Source organism: Scyliorhinus torazame, chromosome 22 (assembly GCF_047496885.1).
Source record: "Scyliorhinus torazame isolate Kashiwa2021f chromosome 22, sScyTor2.1, whole genome shotgun sequence".
Classification (NCBI taxonomy): domain Eukaryota; kingdom Metazoa; phylum Chordata; class Chondrichthyes; order Carcharhiniformes; family Scyliorhinidae; genus Scyliorhinus; species Scyliorhinus torazame.
In genome coordinates this window covers 97,567,151-97,586,313 of record NC_092728.1, presented here as the reverse complement: position 1 = coordinate 97,586,313, position 19,163 = coordinate 97,567,151, and the positions used below count along the sequence as shown (strand labels likewise).

Below are 19,163 nucleotides of genomic sequence, written 5' to 3'. Positions count from 1 at the left end.
AGGGTAAAGCCTGGGTGTGAGGGATCTCTGACAATGCTGTCTGCCTTCCTGAGGCAGTGGGAGGTGTAGACAGAATCAATGGGAGGGTGGCAAGTTTGTGTGATGCGTTGGGCTGAGTTCACCACAATCTGCAGTTTCTTGTGATCTTGGGCCGAGCAGTTGCCATACCAGGCTGTGATGCAACTGGATAGGATGCTCTCTATGGCACATCTGTAGAAGTTAGTGAGAGTCGATGCTGAATTTCTTTAGGAACTAAGCTGTTTGCATGGACGCAAAGCTGCCTGGATGTGGCCAGGGAGCCAGTGCTTCAGGGGGCCTTTGAGCCCCTCCCCCCCAATTACCTGGCCATAGCTGGGGTCACTACAAGAGCACCCTCCTCTCCACAATGGTTGCCCAGAGGCTGTGGGCATATTTTATTTCAAAGTTAAAATTGCAGAGAGGGTGCCTCAAGATGGAGTTGCCCAGTCTCTCCCTTACCTGCTAAAGCAGGCTGCAGCTCCTTCCATGCTGGAGCGCCTCCTCATCGACTCCAGTTTCCAGAACAAGCACACCATCCTACATTGGATGGCCAAACCACCTGCCAATTCAGGCAAAATTACCGACATAAAATAAAAACAGAAACTGTTGGAAAGACTCAGCAGGTCTAGCAGTACATGTGGAGAGAGAGAGAGAGACAGAGCTAACCTTTCAGGTCGATGATATATCATCGAGCAAAATCACTGTCGGGTGACGGTTCCTGACACAGTGTGGGGTCAGGACCTCCATTTGGCTCTCTGTCAGAGTCCTGATCCAAAATGTAAAATCCTGCCCTGATACACTGTACTGTCATGATGATTCACTGTGCAACACAAAACCCTTAAGCAAAGTAACTAAAGAAAACCAAAAAAATATTAATCCTTTGCAACAAATTGATGCTTCAAATCAACACCAAGAATCCTTTTGTAACCAGCTCAGCTTCGAATATAACAGAATAGAAAATGCTATACTCTGTCTTTAGGTTGAAAACCCAAGCATGATGTTATGGTATGTGAATATCGAAAATGAAAGTAACATACAGGTGGAGGCTATCCCATATCTCAGAGCATTATTACAGAAGGCATTATGCCTGCTTCCCTGATGGAAGAAGAATTCCATACCTCGCTGATCATGGCCAGTTCTTCTTCCAGTTTCATTATTGTTGCCTCATGTTTTTCATGTTTATTTGCCATCAGGTGCTCAATGATGCTGGAACCTATCTTTGTGGGAACTGCAGTTAAAGAAAAAGATGTTTAGCAACACATTGTGCCTTGAACGATATTAGCAGTTTGTTCTCTTATAGATTTCAAGATTTGAAACTTCCACAGTAATGAAGGGAATTGATAGGAGTTCAAGTAAAAGTGAGAAAGTTAAATAATAATTAATACTGAATCTTTCATAATAAAACATTCCATTGTATTTCACCTAATTAATTAAAGCACACTGATTGGTGTAACATAGACAAACAAGGCAGTTATCTCTGTGACAGGAATGTTGCACAAGTTGCTAAATGAATGTCTAGCTAATTTGTTTTTCCTTGAAATGGAGGGAGGGAGGTTTGTTGGACAGGACACTGGGAAAACTGTCTGTCCCTTTAAGGCTTGTGCAATAAAATATTTAATGTCCACCTGGACAGGTAGATGGGTCAACCAAAGACCACAACTATGGATGCCAGCTCTAACAATGTAGCATTCCCTCAGGGCTAAACTATGAGATGCATTCAAACTCTGGTGCAGATCTCTAAGTTGCATCCTTCTGACATGTGGGCAAATAGATAAATAATTAAGTCAAGGCGAAATTTAGGAATAAGTCAGAAATAATAGCAGGGTAGAGAAGTCAGGTGGAACTTATTCGCACAAAAAATAATTCAATTTTTTTTTTAAATTTAGAGTACTCGATTATGCTTTTTCCAAATAAGGGGCAATTTAGCATGGCCAATCCACCTAACCTGCCCATCTTTGAGTTGTGGGGGTGAAACCCACGCAGACACGGGGAGAATAATTCAATTTTGAAGCAATTTAACATTCAAATGAACAAGATAAATGGTTTCAGGCAATAATTGGATAACATTCTGGAGAGTAGAGGATTGAAGGATATGGTGAAAAAGTAGGTTACTTCATTAATAAAGGATGAGGCCTGTGAGCCTTTCTTCGTCGATATTATCTTCACAAATTTTCCTTTAATTTTATTGCATAATAACATGTTGTAATTGCTGTCCAGCCAAATGTATCCATGTGTTTTATCATTTTGATTCAAGTACATCTGCTGAATGAGAGATCTGCATTTTTGAACACTCTAGCCAACATTAAGGTTGGATTATATCTTTTCAATTACTTCCTCGTAAATTCATAATCAGTTCTTCAGGAGGGAAAATTTTAAATCCCAGAGGAGAAGCCGGTGGTGCCTGCCCATGATCTGCATTACGAAGCTTGATTCATTTTAATTGCTGGGCCTTCTCAACATTCTAAGATAAAAGCAAATTACTGAGGATGCTGAAATCTGAAACAAAAACAGAAAATGCTGGACAATCTCAGCAGGTCTGACCACACCTGAGGAGAGAAAGCTTTGACAAAGAGTCATCCAGACTCGAAACGTTAGCTCCCTTTTCTCTCCACAGATGCTGTCGGACCTGCCGAGATTGTCCAGTATTTTCTGTTTTTGTTTCTTATCAGCGTTCTGTCAGCCAGCTACCTATCTGAAAAAGGTGGGCAGAGGCAGTTTTCTTGCTATGGGTCTCTGAAGGTCAGGAGACAAGAGATCATCTGATATGGAGGTTGCGGGTTTGGGGAGGAAAGGGAATCTGCGGACGGGATGTGGTGGCCCAAATTGCTTTGTGGAGCAAGGAGGAGCACTCAAAGATAAGTCTGAGGGGCCTCATTGCCAGCTTTTACTGCACAGGCACCCCACATGGTAGCCAGCTAAAATAGGAAGTCAATTTAATAATACAAATTAGTTTCCTGTTGGAGTCAGGTTAAGAACCCTGTTTAGTATTAAAACAGTCATGGGATGGAAAACATGTGCAGCTTTATATATCTCCGGGATGGTGCAAAGGAATACAAAAATTGCGCTTCTTCTCACTATGTTTGCTGAAAAGTACTTCTGTGTGAATGTCAAAATGAAGACAGGATCAGGTACAAAGCGACCCGAAGGCCCGACATTCAATGTTGGCCAGTGCAGTTCTCCTGCTCTTAGCCTGAGCAGCAGTTGGGTCACTACAATTTTGCTTCAGTTTCTCTAAGCTAAGGCAGAGGAAAGTGAGTCAGTGTTCCTGTTGGCCTTTACCAGTAAGTCAGTCTGTGGACATTAGAGTAGAATCATGAAAATAGCCCACTGACTCCCGTTGTCTGGAGTCACATATCAAGACCATTTGGGCGAATTGCTAAAGTGCTGCCAGTGTCTGTGGAACGGTACCCAGTATGAAAATCATACCTTCAGTGGCTAGGGGGGAGAAAATGCGTGGAAAATACCCATTAGAATGACTATGTCCAGAATACGTCAGATCAAAATATACTTACTTATTACATCAGGAAGACCTTTCACGTCCATCACTGCATTGTTCAGCTCGACAACCTCTTTAGGTTTGATAGCTGACAGGACTGCATCTCTGCAATGTCAAAATGCAACAGCAGGAAAAAGGCTTGGATTGTGTTTTAGGCATTTACACTTACATGCCTCTTATATACCTCAATTGCTCATCTATCTCTTTTGTGTAAGCAAGGGCAAATAAATTAAGAACTTGTGTTAATATAACGCTTTCCACAACCTCGGGAGTGTTTTACAGCCAATTAAGTACTTTGGAAGTGTAGTCATTATTATAATGAGCAGAAGGGTAGCACCCGTCTAACAATCGTGAGAGAAATTACCAAATAATCAATGTTACAGGTGTCAGTGTGGTAAACACCACTAGTGATATATTGTATGTATTATGGCACTGCCTGTGTATAAAAGGTACTATGGTAAATCCCTGCCTGCTGACTCCTCCCAGCAGGCGGTGTATAAAAGTGTATGCTCTCCTGCGCTGCTGCCATTCTGGTTCCAGCTACAGGAGGCACAACATCTTGTGCAATAAAGCCCCGATTGTTTCACCATTCTCGTCTCGTGGTAATTGACAGTACATCAGTCAGTAAAGGCATAAATAGTGGCGAGGACACCGGGAGAAATCCTCTGCTCTTCGAATAGAATCCATCAGAGAGGACAGGCAGGATTTCAATTTACCATCTCATTTAAAAGACTGCGCCTCTGACAGTGCCCCTGGTACTGCAGTGATAGTCGGACCAGATTATTTGCTCAATTCTCTGGAATAGGGATTGAGCCCAAAACCTTGTGACAGAGGCCAAGGCTAAGACTTGGGAGGTCATTCTAACCCACCATTGGTGGGAAGGGGCAGCCATGTTTTAAAATCATCTCTGGAAACTGACTTCCCCATTCCGGTTCAATTCCTGCCCGCCACCACTTTAAGTAGAATTTATCTTTAGACTTCCGGAACACTTGAAAACTGCAGTCCAATTCTGTTTTTTGGACCCAGGTGGCATTTTAACCACTGATCGAGAGGGGTGTTCACAGCCTTGTCTGCTAAGTGAAACCTGATCTGCAAGAAGCTGTGGTCCGGTAATGTAAGTGCTACAACTTTCCTTAATCAGGTCAAGAGGTTTTACAGGGAACTACTGCAGCCGCTACACACTCTGCCCAAGAGACAGCTGGCAGCTGACCAGTTGCCACTTTCTGCCTGTTTCACATGGACAGCTGACCACTGAATTATACATTATGCCCAGGAGGCAAAATAGCATGGGCCTCAAATTGATGATGTCGGAGTGGTGGGTGGGGAATTAGTAAAGAAAGGGTGAGGGAAACTAACGGACCTGAGGGTGATGGAATTGATATTTATTCCATCCCCACCTAATGATCTGGAAGAAGGTACTGAAGGTACTGTTGCTAAGTTTGCAGATGATGCAAAGATCTGTAGAGGGACAGGTAGTATTGAAGAAGCAAGGGGGGGGATTTTGACAAGCTAGGAGAGTGGGCAATGAAGTGGCAAATGAAATACAATGTGGAAAAGTGTGAGGTTATGCACTTTGGAAGGAGGAATTTAGGCATAGACTATTTTCTAAATGGGGAAATGCTCCGGAAATCAGAAGCACAAAGGGACTTGGTAGTCCTTGTTCGCGATTCTCTTAAGGTTAATGTGCAGGTTCAGTCGGCAGTTAAGAAGACAAATGCAATGTTAGCATTTATGTCAAGAATACAAGACCAGGGATGTACTTCTGTATAAGGCTCTGGTCAGACACCATTTGGAGTATTGCGAGCAGTTTTGGGCCCGTAACTAAAGAAGGATGCGCTGGCCTTGGAAAGGGTCCAGGGGAGGTTCACAAGAATGATCCCTAGAATGAAGAACTTGTCGTATGAGGAAGGTTTGAGGACTCTGGGTCTGTACTTATTGGAGTTTAGAAGGATGAGGGGGGATCTTATTGAAACTTACGGGATACTGCGAGGCCTGGATTGAGTGGACGTGGAGAGGATATTTCCACTTGTAGGAAAAACTAGAATCAGAGGACACTATCTCAGACTAAAGGGATGATCCTTTAAAACAGAGATGAGGAGGATTTTTTTCAGCCAGAGGGTGGTGAATCTGTGGAACTCTTTGCCGCAGAAGGCTGTGGAGGCCAATTCACTGAGTGTCTTTAAGACAGAGATAGATAGGTTCTTGATTAATAAGGGGATCAGGGGTTATGGGGAGAAGGGAGGAGAATGGTGATGAGAAAATATCAGCCATGATTGAATGGGCCGAGTGGCCTAATTCTGCTCCTATGTCTTATGGTCTTATGGAGACATGGTGCAAGTTCAAATCCCCACCCGCAAACCCGCCATTCCTCGGGTGGAATTCTCCAGCACCCCCGCGGCAGGTTTCCCCGTGGCCGAGGCAGCTCGATGTCGGCCGCCGGCAGGATTTTCCGGTCCTGCTCAAGTCGATGCCGATTTACATTCCTTGCCCGTTCCCCGATGGCGGGGGTCAACTTCGGTCGGACCAGATCTCCCCAGTGGGACGGGCTAGAGAATTCCGCCCTTAATGTTCAAGCACTAAACTCTACACACGGCTAATATCAGGCCAAATGGCAGCTGCCCACCATCTTCTTAGGGGCATCCAAGGATGGGCAATAACCTCTGGATGTGCAAGTGAAGTCCACATCCCGTGAATCAATTAAAAACATTGTTTAAACTCAAACCCTATTGTTCAAAGTAGCCCAACTAAATTGGTTCCACTTATAGGTCTTGTGGATTTTTGCATCAAACGTCTTTCCCAAAACAAAGTAAGCGATGAATGATGACGACAACAACAAAAATGAGCAAATTATAAAATAATTTGTTTCCCACTGCGCCTCTGGAAGCTTTAACACTGCCTGTCTTCCCCTGTTTGATAGTTGGCAGATCACACCTGTGCCCTCTACAATGAACATTACTTGATGCTCAGCAGTTTGTGCGAGCCAGAGACAATTAGGCTCAGTGCCCCGATTAGGGAAGAGTGCACACAGTCAGGGTCAGTATTTCTGACCTGTAACATTGTTAAATCTGTCCCTCACTCCGCAGATGCTGCCTGACCCGCTGAGTATTTTTCCAGCATTTTCTCTTTTTAATTCCTTGTTTTCTGATCTTTTCTCAAAGCGAGTTAAGCTGTGACACCTGGTGAGGCCTGCGTCAGGTTCAGCTGTGGCGCTCCCACAATTCAGAAGCCTGCCGATATTTAGCGTCAAGGCTCACAGGAAAAGACAGGTGGCTTGGGTCGAGTATTGGAAAGCTGTTGCCTATTAAACCCAATTTCAGCCTGAGTTTGTGATTCCAGGGGAAATGGGGGAAACAAGGAGGAAGGACACTGAAAGACTATGAAATTATACAGTGCAATCGGCCAAAAGTCCAAATTTCATGGGATTCAAAGACAGTTGTTGGTCATGGAATCATCACTGCTTTCTCCTACTTGAAATGATAACGACAGGTCATTTGAAACCCACTGATTTAGATTGCTGCCTCATCATCTATCCAGGCGTACCCATCAAAATTAATCTATTTGTCAAAGTATCAAACTGAGATTGACTCTACGCAGTTACCTGTGTAGCACCGGATTTTCAGTGAAGCCATCGTTTAATAATCCTTCCATCCATAGACGCTGACGATGTGAGATAACTTGTCCTGTCGGTGTGTCCAAGTTCCGAATAATGGGAATTCCCCCACTGTCAAAGGGTGCTCCATGGTGCTGCGATTTTCTTCTTGTTTCACCCAATGTACGGACAAGTTGAACCTTTACAAATGTGGAGTTTAAAAAAAAAATTGAAATGTACCTTTTTGAATGCAAGAACCGGCGCAAAGTCAAAAATCCGTAGAACCCTAACAGTGCAGAAGGAGGCCATTCAGCCCATCGAGTCAGCACCGACCCTCTGTAAGAGCACCCGACCTAGGCCCACTCACCCGTCCTCTGTCCGTAACCCCACCTGACCTGCACATCTTTGGTCACTAAGGGGCAATTTAGTACGGCCAATCCGCCTAACATCTTTGGACTGTGGGAGGAAAGCCAGAAGAAACCCACGCAGACACGGGGAGAAGATACAAACTCCACACAGACAGTCACCCAAGGCCGGAATTGAACCCAGGTCCCTGGTGCTGTGATGCAGCAGCGCTAACCACAGTGCCACTGTGCCATGTGCCACATTATTCAGGCTGTCCCGCATTCAAAGAAACTCAGCATTTGATCAAGGAATCCAGTATTAGGAACTGGGGTGTGGGCAGCCCGTGCCCTTGCTGCTGACACACCTCCCTCACAATCCCCTCCCTGCAACCTCCCACCCCATCATCACACAGCGGTTGCCTAGGTCCCTCTGCAATCCAAGGCCTCAGGTATGTGAGTAACCGGCAGTTACCTCTGTTCTGTCGGGGGGGGGGGGGGGGGGGGGGGGGGGGGGGGGGGCACTGTTGAGCAATGCCCAGCTGCAGGCTTCTGATTGGCTGGGAGCTCTTGGGGGCCGCGAGAGTTCCACCCCGGGTCTTTGATCCCACAAAAGGCTTTCCACTGCCCTATTAAGTGCCTGATTGGCACTTCATTCCGGCTAATCTTCCCGAAAGGAGGCGACTCGGCAGGGCTCCCGCCAATACCACCCATACTCCTTAAAGCACATAAACAGGCCATTGGGCCCAATAGGTGATCCTGGTGTTTATGCTCCACATGAGGCTCTTCTCATCCTTCTTCATCTGACATCCCCGCCATCACCATATCTTTCTTGTCCTTTCTCCCGCATGTGTCTTGACTTCCCTTAAATACTGTTCACCTTAGGCACTTCTATGGTAGCGAGTTCCACATTCTAACAACAAAAATAACAACTTTTATTTATATTTATTGTAATGAAATGTCCCAAGGCATTTCAGTTATAAACAGAGTATGGCACTGAGCCACATCGAGAGATAATCACTAACCACTGATTGGATAAACAGTTTTCTCTTGAACTCCTTATTGGATTTATTAGTGATTCTTATATTAATGACATCTGGTTCTGGTCTGACACCAAAGTGGAAACTATGGGCTGGATTCTCCGTAAAGTCCCCACGGCGGCGTGAAAATGGTGGTGTTTTACGCAAGATAAACGGTCACCGATCCTCCGTTTTGCTGGGGGGTCAGCAGCCAGGCAGCGTAGAGCTCCCAGCTCCAGCTGCCGATACGGCCTGGAGAATTGCCTGGTCCGTGGCCGCACATGCGCATGGCGATGGCATGCAGTGGCCGCACCGTGCTTCATGGCGGACGCAGCCCGCGGACTTGGCCTGCAAAAATAGTCCCCCCCTTCGGCCAGCTCGCGCGCCCAGGACCGCCCAACCATAGACCCCCCTGCACACGGGTCGGCCCTCCCCCGACTGTGGCGGTGCCAGACTGAGTCTCCAGCCGCCACATTGAGTTCCCAACAGATGAGACCACACGTGTCCCGCGCCGTCAGGAACTCGGCCGGTCAGGGACGGAGCATTGTGGATCGGGCCTCAGGTAATGGCCTGAGGCCGTGGATAAACGTGCAATGTACTCCTAGAGTATGCTGCTTCTCAGGGGGTGGAGCATCGCGGAAGCGGCGCTGCCCCCGATTTTGCCGTCATGAGGGATTCTCCGCCCCATCACCGGAAGTGATTTAGGCATCAGGAATCGGAGAATCCAGCCCTACTTCTCTACATGTTTATCCTATCAAACCCATTATAATCGTAAATGCTGGGTAGCACAGAGGCACTGCTGCCTCACGGCGCCGAGGTCCCAGGGTCAATCTCGGCTCTGGGTCATTGTCCGTGTGGAGTTTGCACATTCTCCCCGTGTTTGCGTGGGTTTCGCCCCCACAACCTAAAAGTTGTGCAGGGTAGGTGGATTGGCCACACTAAATTGCCCCTTAATTGAAAAAAATGAATTGGGTGCTCTAAATTTATTTTTAAAAAATAATCGTATTATTTATGAGGTTGCCCCGCATTCTCATTTTTTCTGAAGAGTCTGTCCTGATGGATATAAACCCTTAGTTTCAGTATCATTCTGGTAAATCAATTTTGCACCTTCTCCAGGACCTCTGTATTATTTCAGTAATATGGGGGCAGAACTGTTCACAGACCAATGTGGTCTAATCAAGGGTATGGCCGTGTTTAACATAATCAGCTTGCTTTTTCTATCCCAAACTGTTGCTATTTTTATGACCTTATTTAACCTTCATCGCTTCCAGTAGTTATAGACTGTGGCCTCAACGGAAAGGCTGACTCCATGTTGCCACCCTTGATGCCTGGAACAGCATCGTTACATGTGCTAAACTGGCATCAAGGTGCCCCATGATCAGAATTCAACTCCCGCATTGGAAGTCTTTTCTCCATTCACCCTGTTCATGTCCCCCACCCTCCTGATTCAACCAAGGACAGAGAGAGAGCAAATTTCTCTCAATTTGTGGGGGGTTATTCTGGTCTCAACATCGAATTCAAAAACTTCAGATGATTAGCTCTACCCCATCTCAACCCCTTTGTTTGCATTCCATTTCATTTTACTTGTCTGTTACCGGTTATTTCTTTCTTGTCTTTCTTTATATATGTATATTTCCCCCCCCCCCCCCGCCCATCTTCTCCCCCCTCTCCTTACCTTTTCTCCCCTTTGCTTCCCCCTTCCTCCTTACATCTATTACTGCTTTCCCTATGATTTTAATTTCTCTACTGTTTGGCCTTTCACACCTTTTATTCTCTCTGGGGACTGCCATTAGCACTCTTTTCCCTTGGTTTCAGTGGCTATGACTCATCTTTCATTCCCTTACCCCACAGTATAAATATCTTCCACTTTCTTTGCCTTTTTGCTTTGACAAAGGGTCACCTGGACTCAAATCGTTAGCTCTTTTCTCTCCCTACAGATGCCGCCAGACATACTGAGATTTTCCAGCATTTTCTCTTTTGGTTTCAGCTTCCAGCATCCACAGTAATTTGCTTTTATCCAGAGGATATTCCAGGTTGAATCCTGGCGAAAAGAACAAAAGATGTCCTGCAATACTGCATCATTTCTCCCTCTCTCTCTGATATTGGAATTTGGACGACCCTGACGATACTGATTGAAATTACTTTAAGGCTTATCCCCCATCTATTTTTTTATTGTTAAAGCAGCTCAGTACAGTGACCATTCTTCGAATATTTCAGCCGCACATGTGACACAGATCATGGAGAGCAATTTGAGACTTTTTGCCTGTAGCTTTTTTGACGTGCTTTGTAATTGTTCCATTTGTATGAATTCAGCTTTACTCATTCAATCACGATAATGGCTGCCTATCTCATCCACTCTGTCAAAAATAGTGATGATTCCTCCACTCATGGCCTCTCTGTAAATCATAATGTGATTGTTCTATAGAATTTGCTCTGTCAAGAAGAGGAGTGTATTTTGACTGATTGTCACTAAGAGTTACTTCCATTCTAGTTGCCTTTGAGGCCAAAGTTTATATCTACTGAAATCTACCAATAACTGCTGCCATTGCCTTAAAGCTCAATGAAAGCGAAATCTGCTCATATAACTCAGATTTTTCTTTTAAGCTTTCCAAACATAAAAAGGTTGGTGACAAAAGCTCAACCGATACATTGTGGAAGATTATAACCCTGCTAGTGAGCAGGAATCAGACAAGCTTGTGATTTTTAAAAATTCTTTCATGGAATATGCACGTCGCTGACAAGGCCAGCATTTGTTGCCCGTCTCCAAATGCCCTTGAGAAGGTGTTGATGAGCCACCTTCTTGAACCGCGGCAGAACGCGTTTAGATACACCCACAGTGTTGTTAGGAAGGGAGTTGCAGAATTTTGATCCAGCAACAATGAAGGACCGTGATGGTCTGGGTGAACTGTGCTAAAACGGCATTCAGAAATGTTCTTTCTGTATTTATGCATGACGTTACCTTAACTGCCAGGTTTACTGCAGCGCTGGAGTCGAGGACATCGACGGAACCTCATCCATGCTATTTTGTGTCCCAACCCACCCCCGCCTAAGAACCCACTGGGAGGGAGGGTAGAATTCTGCCCCATGCGGATCCAATAAGGATACAGGACAGGTCATTGTTCACGCGCTGTGTGCAACATCACCAACGTCACAATTAAAGTCGGCCACTGAGATTGAAATACTGGGCCTCAGGGCATTTGGTACCGGAATGAGGCCAGGTCCGTGAAATATGAACTGTTTAGTACAAAACCAGATACTTGTGCACCCTTGAATTAACGTGGCCCAGCCCTCACGCCAGTACAGTCCTGGGAACATAAGAACAGGAAAAGGCCATATAGCCCCTTCAGCCTAATCCGCCATTCACTGCAACCATGGCAGATCTGCAACTGCACTCCTCAAATTTGCCTTTGCCCCTATATCCCTTAAAACCCTGGTTAACAAAAATCCATCAGTCTCAGATTTACAATTAAGAATTTACCCAGCATCAACTGCTGCTTGCGATAGAGACTGCCAAACTTCCACTACCCTTTGCATGTTTCCTAACTTCATCATGAGCATTTCCTGCCGATCTGAGCTTCCGCGTGGTGCACTCACACCTGGAGTTATGAGGCAGAATCGTCATTACAGAACTAGCCCTCCAATAAGAAGCACTGTGTTTTACATTGTGATTGGTCATTTTGTCTTTACCTCAGCATCAAAGATCTGCCTGTAGACTTTTCCACTGGGTACAACACGAACTTCACCCATGATGGAAATGAGCGGTCTTCAGTCACATAGAATGAATTAGCATTGGGCAAGGAAGATTTCTGCTTCGGAAAGGGATGGAAAGAACATTATTAAAGAGGAATCCAGATCTAGAAGAATAACTAGTGTGCTGGTTAAAAAAAAGAGAAATAATGCATGGCAATACTTCAACAATTTTATATCTGCAATGCTTCATCTCCAGAAATATAAAAGCAGCGTTAACAGTTCTTCAGGAACTTTTCACTTCTTCATATAACCCAATTATAATACTCTCATTATCCTACAGGTTTTCAAGTAGGGATCTATGAATCCTCGAGAATCAATGTCTTTATCACCTTAAAGGTTGCAATTTCTTGCAATAGGGACTGGTTTAACACTGTGGGCTAAACAGCTGGCTTGTAATGCAGAACAAGGCAGCAGCGCGGGTCCAATTCTCGTACTGGCCTCCCCAAACAGGCACCGGAATGTGGCGACGAGGGGCTTTTCACAGTAACTTCATTGAAGCCTACTTGTGACAATAAGCGATTATTATTTTTATTATATTATTCTGTGGTTCAACTTGGTCTGATTGGCAATCCAGTTATCGAATCATGACCCTGGGTCAAGTCTTGCCTTCCAAGCACCACCATATCCGGGGCTCTGGATCCCTACTCCATCTGGGCCATTGTTTCTGTTGCAAATCTCTATGTTGCACTCAGCAGATCAATCACACTTCAGATATCCCACACGGCAACAGAAACAAAACACAGCTAATTAATTTTTTTAAGTGTACAAAAACAGAAGGACATTCATCAGATTTGCAAGAATACCAATTGTAAAGTAAACAACAATTTATACAGCAGGAATGCTGATTTTGTTGGCAAGTGGACTCTGATTGGTAGAGATGTTGCCATGGAGAATATACCAGGGAACAATAAACTGCCAAGAATTTGCTTACATTGAAATCACGCAGGTCGACTCTGATTGATAAAGAGGAATAAACCATGGAATGGCTGTCCCTCAAGCTTTTGTCCAGTTGAAAAAATGAAATGTGTGGACATGCTCCTTCTGTCTGAAAGGGACAGGCGCTGTGTGAATATATGTAGCTTCTAGTATGTGTAAGGGAGCTTCACTGCGAATGACAACTGATAATTTTAAATTGATCGTCAGTGTAATTGTTGGCACAGTCAGGATTGATTAGTATGTGCTTTCCAATTGTGGAATCAGATTGAATGTTGGACACTATTGCTGTAGTGTGGCACATTTCTGGCATTGTCAAGAGACTTCAGGTTTTGTTGGGAACAAGAAGGTATATATTAATAAAGAGTAACTTGGTACAGGAGGTTTTGCAGCACTAAGGTGCCTTGGCGCAGCTCCAAGTTCTTACGTGCTTACTCCATACCTTCCAGATGTATTCTGCCCATGAGAGGACTCCACCCTCTGGGGTGATCACTCACTATTAGTTCCCATTGGTCCCTCAAGTCAGATGACCCTCTTCCGCTGTTCTTAAAGAGACAGTCAGCATAATCATCACAACTATGTTTTGAGTTTTGGAAGCACACGTTGGTTAGGTAAAGTCAGTGCTTTGGCTGTTGCAAAAGGACGTACTGTTTGATACGGTGGTCATTGGGATGTACGACCTGTATACTGGCACTGAAATTCATATACTATGTTACTCATTTGTGTAATAGGCAGGACGTCTTTCAGGTTTGACGACAGCATCCTATTAGCAGCGCATACCACTCGTGTAGCTACTGCATAGTAACAGCATGAAACAGCAAGCTTCACCTGTTGCTCAAATCTTTGAGGCAACTCACCTTTCCAGGGCAATCTGAGGTAGAACTTTCCAGGACAGAAAGTAACAGCCTCAGGTTCATTCATGAGTTTGCACAATATACAGCGAATAATAATCTAATCAGGAAAGTCATTATCTCATAGGATGGCTTTGATGCCTATTTCAGCATCCAGCTTGAATGGTGAGCAAATGGCATGTCTACGAGATTGTCAGTAAGGCCAATCTTGTAGTGCGTGGAACTCTTGGAACCTCAACATCTATTCCAGTGAAAGTAGGCTCGCAGCAGACTATTGGCAGATTTCTCAACTACCACCTCGAGGAAAAGGAGCTAATTTGTCTGCTCAATTTCAAATGTGCAAGACGGAGTCCATCAAGGTGCGTAAGGAAATTTTTACATGCAGCTGCAGATTCAAATATAGCAAACATATCATCTACATATCAGAAATATGCAAGAATTAGGTTAGGTTTCATTCCATAGTTGACACATTTCCTGTGGAAGCCAACAGAGCTGGGACTAGAGGGGTTCTCATGGCAACAGCATCTATTTGGGCATATGTGGTGTTGTTACAACTGAACTGAACTGCACGAGTTGCTAAGTTCATAATGGCAATGAATGTAGATTCAGACAATGGTGATGTGCCTCGATCTCCATGATACAGTGATGTGGTGCTATAGCTTTCTTGAGTGAATTCACATTGGTAAATAGACTAACAATGTTGAATGAGCACATGGACACGGCATTGCTATCGAAATGCAAGTCCTGAATGGTCTTCACAATCCTTCACAATGTATGTGGAAAACTCAGTCAGGGCTGATTGTCGCAACTCAGCCAACCACTTGGCCAATTCATGTTATGTAGAATCAGTCATAGATAAAATAAGGCAGCCCGTGCAAACCCGAACGCAGAGAACCACGAGGACAAATCCGATCATATATACCACCACCTGGCAGCTCGCTACTCTTACACAAGTCCAATGAGCAATTTTGCAACTTGCTTTTGAGCAAGGTTGTCTGGTCATGCTTGGCGGAAGATCCAATGGATACCAATTTTGTCCCGGCATTAAGAATGGCAAAGTATTTCATTAAAAAGTCACACTGATTAAGGATGACTACTCCAGTCCCAATGTCACATTTGTAGATATGTATATCTGGATTGGCCTTGAAGCATCACATTGCTATCAGACATTCACATTTTATGTGAAAATCAGCCAAGTTGTTCGTTTTCTTGCAAAGTAAACGTAAATGTTGCCACCGTCCCAGAGGACCATTGGCTGCTCTCCCTTTTTGAGAGAGAGCTGACTAGTGGTGATTTAACCTGATGGTCACCAGGTGAGGGGCAAGGTTGAGAAGGCAGGACCTGCCGGTACAAGAATTGAACCCACGTTGTTGGAGTCGCTCCACATCATATGCGCTAGATCAACTAGGCACACTTTCAAGGATTCAATGTCTTCAATGGACTTTGGTTGGTGGAGAGGTAGCTGGGAGTGGAGGAGTTAAACTCAGCAAATACCTCTTTCCGTTTTATGTGGGACAAAAACACACCAGAATTGAAGGACAGATTTCTCATTTTCAGAGAGTTCATGGTCAGGGAGATGTACTACATGTTTGACGGTGTCATTGAGTGTACTGCCAAACAACTTCCACTCATGTGTGTTTACAGGCTGGGCCTCTTTCAAGCAGGTATTATCGATGGTGTGGTCATGTATTGAGGTAATATAGCGACACAACCAGATCAAAGAAGTTTGCTTACTTCAGACCAGCAAGCGCATTGTAGGGGACAACGTAAGTTAACCCTACTAACAAACTGCTCACTCTCATCCTGCATAAATGATCTCTTGATCATGGAACTGTGACTCACTTTAACATTATCAGTATGCTTGGAAATTAACACTGGCACAACCTTGGGGTCTAATACACTCTCTGAGGCTCATGGAGACATCACTTGCTAAACAATCCTAACTGTGCTGCCAATTACACTGTCAACCAATTTAAAGTTACCAGTCGGGCCCTCAGTATAGCTCACTTACGAGTGCTGGAAGCTACATATATTCACACACAGGGCTCTGTCCTTTGCAGACAGGAGCATTGTCCACACATTGAGCATTTGTCAGGTAAACAAAAACTTAGAAACAGCCATTCCCTGGTTCATTCCCCAAGGCAATGCCGTAGCCAATCAGAGTCGACCTGCCTGGTTTGAATTTACACAAAAGCTTGGCAGTTCACTGTTGCCTGGTGCATTCTCCATGGCAACACCTCTACCAATCAGAATCCACTTGCCAGCAATCTCTTCTCATGCAGCATAAATTGTTGTTCGCTTTGCAATTGGTGTTTTTGTGAATCTGTCCTGATGATGTCAAGAACAGAGACAGCATGCCCCTTTTCTCAATACTTAAATTCAATTGTTGAATCTGTAACATAAAGCTAGTCTCATTAATGATGACCATGACAACTATCGTCAGTTGTTGTAAAAAAAAATCTGGTTGATGAATGCTCTTTAAGGAAGGAAATTTGTCGTCCTTACCTGGTCTGGCCTATATGTAACTCCAGACCCACAGCAATGTGGGTGATGCTGAAATATCTTCTGAAATTACCTAGCAAGCCACTCAGTTCAAGAACAATTATTATGGGCAACAAATACTGCTCCTATCCCATGAAAGAATTTTAAAAAACTTTTTGATTTAGCGTTTGGAGACCAGAATATGGCCGTTGATATTAGGCTGGCATTCACTCGACACTAGAGTGATCAGTGGTCCCATTTAGGGGACATGGTGGCATAGTGGTATTGTCACGAGACTAGTAAACCAGCAACCCAGGGTAATGCTCTGGGGTCACGGGTTCGAATTCCACCACTGCAGGTGGTGAAATTTGATTTCAATAAAGAAATCTGGAATTAAAAGTCTAATGATGACCATGAAACAATTGCCAATTGTCATAAAAAGCCTTCTGGTTCAATAATGTCCTTTAGGGAAGGAAATCTGCCAACCTAACCTGATCTGGCCTACATGTGACTCCAGATCCACAGCAATGTAGTTGACTCTTAACTGCCCCCTCAAGGGCAATTAGGGATGGGGAATAAATGCTGGACCAGCCAGCAATGCCCACGTACCATGAACAAAAAAAAAAAATCGGTAGGTAGTATTCTTGCCTCCACGTTAGAAGGGTAGCTTCAGATCAAACTGCCCCAGCAAGTGAAGGTCAGAGTTCTGACTCTTGAATACTGGATTGAGGTTTAGAGGAATACTTGTGTCTGATGAGTGTGTGGGTGTAAAGGATAGATGGTACTCTTAGCCCATTTGAGAGTTCTGTACAGTAAAAGTAAACATTGCAACAAAGAACCAGGGAAATAATCTCAACTACTCTTCCTTACTAAATGGCTCAGGAACCTTGTGCGATACTAGAGCGAGGACCTACCCTATATATATGGCTATTCTGGCCTTGCCTTAAGTAGAGGAGCCAAGCAACCTTCAATGCAGAGAAATTTCCAACAATCCTGTACTGATATACCTATTTAGATTTCTTCCCCACAGGGAGTCTCAAAGCAGTAACCTCAAAGGGAAACCTCAGGTTGGCTCATCGACATCACGACTGTGTTTCAAACATAAACACAAACCAGAAAGAAAAATCAACATTGATTGAGAGCTACTCAATTATTCCCACTCCCCTGCCCTCTCTCTACGGGGCTGCAAGCCTTTCCCTTTCAAGCGTCTATTAATTTCCATTTGAAGGCTATCATCGAATCTGCTTTCACCATCCTTTCAGGCTGCTGTTATCATAGAATTTTTAAACATTTTATTATGCGTGATGGGTTGGGACAGGGCGCCTGTGGTGATTGTCGCTTTACGGGCAGCACCCTTACTCTTCAGGGTGATCCTTACTCTGCTGTGTTGTCCTTAAAGGGACAGTCACCACAGAGGAGCAATAATTTTAAGAACATATCTGCTTTAAAAACTATGTATCCTCTGACACAGCAAAAGTGATGCTCTAGGGGGTCACATGGAACACATAATTATATAGAACACACACACTCACACACAGAAGCAAGCCATTTGGCTCAACTAGCCAATGCTGGCATGTAATGCTCCTTAGCAGCTGCCTCCCACCCTCTTCATTAAATCCCATCTTCATATCCTTCTTTCTCCCTGATGTACTGACCTAGCTTCCCCTTAAATGCATCCAAACGATTCACCTCGACTGTTCCCCGATCAAACGACTCGCTGGGTCAGGAAGTTTCTCCGAAGATCACGGCCGGGGTGATCATGTTATATTCAAGAGCTGTGGCAAGGGAAACAGGAGTTGACATTTTGAGCCCAAGGTGACTCTTCCTCAATTTGGAAGAAGTCGTATTGGGCATGAAAAGTTAACTCTCTTTCGCTCTTCACAGATGATGCCAGCCAGAGGTTTTTATAGCACTTCATAGAATCATATAGAATCCCTACAGTGCAGAAGGAGGCTATTCAGCCCATCGGGTCTGCGCCAACCCTTTGAACGAGCACTATGCCCAGGCCCACTTCACCCTGGAACCTAACCCGCACATCCCTGGACACGAAGGGGTAATTTAGCATGGCCAATCCACCTAACTGGCACATCTTTGGACTACGGGAGGAAACCGGAGCACCCGGAGGAAACCCACTGCTCTGTATTGATTTTAGATCTCCAGCAATATTTTGCTTCATGATCCTCAGTTTTAGCCTCCTCCAGCAAGTGGTGGATTACGTTCCTGTCCCTCCATCAGAAAAAACCTTCAGAAAATTCAAGTCCTCTCTGTTAGATCCACAGGGTTGACACCCAATATACCTTGGCACAGTCTTCATCACTCAATGGCCCACCTTAAAACAGACATTGATTACTCGGCCGCTCCTCTTGTGATGAGCCGGAGGGCACCACACTTTGGTTGAAGTGAAGGGATTGGGGCTGCAGCCGGTCTGAGTTTGCACCGTTGCCCCTGGCAACGGGGAGACAACAAAATCCCCGGGAGAGATGAGGGGGCGGGGCCTCAACTGGACACTCGCGAGATGTGCCGTGTGGGCGGGGTCAGTGGCCAGGCGGCAGGGCCAGATCGCGGGCGGGGCTCTCGCGAGGTGTGCCCCGGCGAGGGCGGTGCCAAGGGGCGGGGGGGGGGGTCAGAGGGCGCGGCCAGGTCTCGGGCGGAGCTCTCGCGAGGTGTGCCCCGGCGAGGGCGGTG

At 45.0% G+C, this 19,163-nt stretch overlaps 1 protein-coding gene across 2 annotated transcripts in view; it reads right to left on the bottom strand.

Moving 5' to 3' along the window:
• Positions 1-19,036, bottom strand: part of ccdc180 (coiled-coil domain containing 180) — a 216,211-nt gene extending 197,175 nt beyond the window's left edge. The window contains exons 1-5 of one of the 2 annotated variants that reach the window (XM_072488692.1): positions 18,776-19,036; positions 12,151-12,269; positions 7,113-7,303; positions 3,531-3,619; positions 1,137-1,246 (exon numbers count right to left, since the gene is read on the bottom strand). In XM_072488692.1, coding sequence (XP_072344793.1) covers positions 1,137-1,246; positions 3,531-3,619; positions 7,113-7,303; positions 12,151-12,210 — 450 coding nt within the window. In that variant the 5' untranslated portion in view covers positions 12,211-12,269; positions 18,776-19,036. The remainder of the gene's footprint in view (positions 1-1,136; positions 1,247-3,530; positions 3,620-7,112; positions 7,304-12,150; positions 12,270-18,775) is intronic. The other variant, XM_072488691.1, reaches the window with a different exon arrangement.
• Positions 19,037-19,163: the final 127 nt, after the last annotated feature.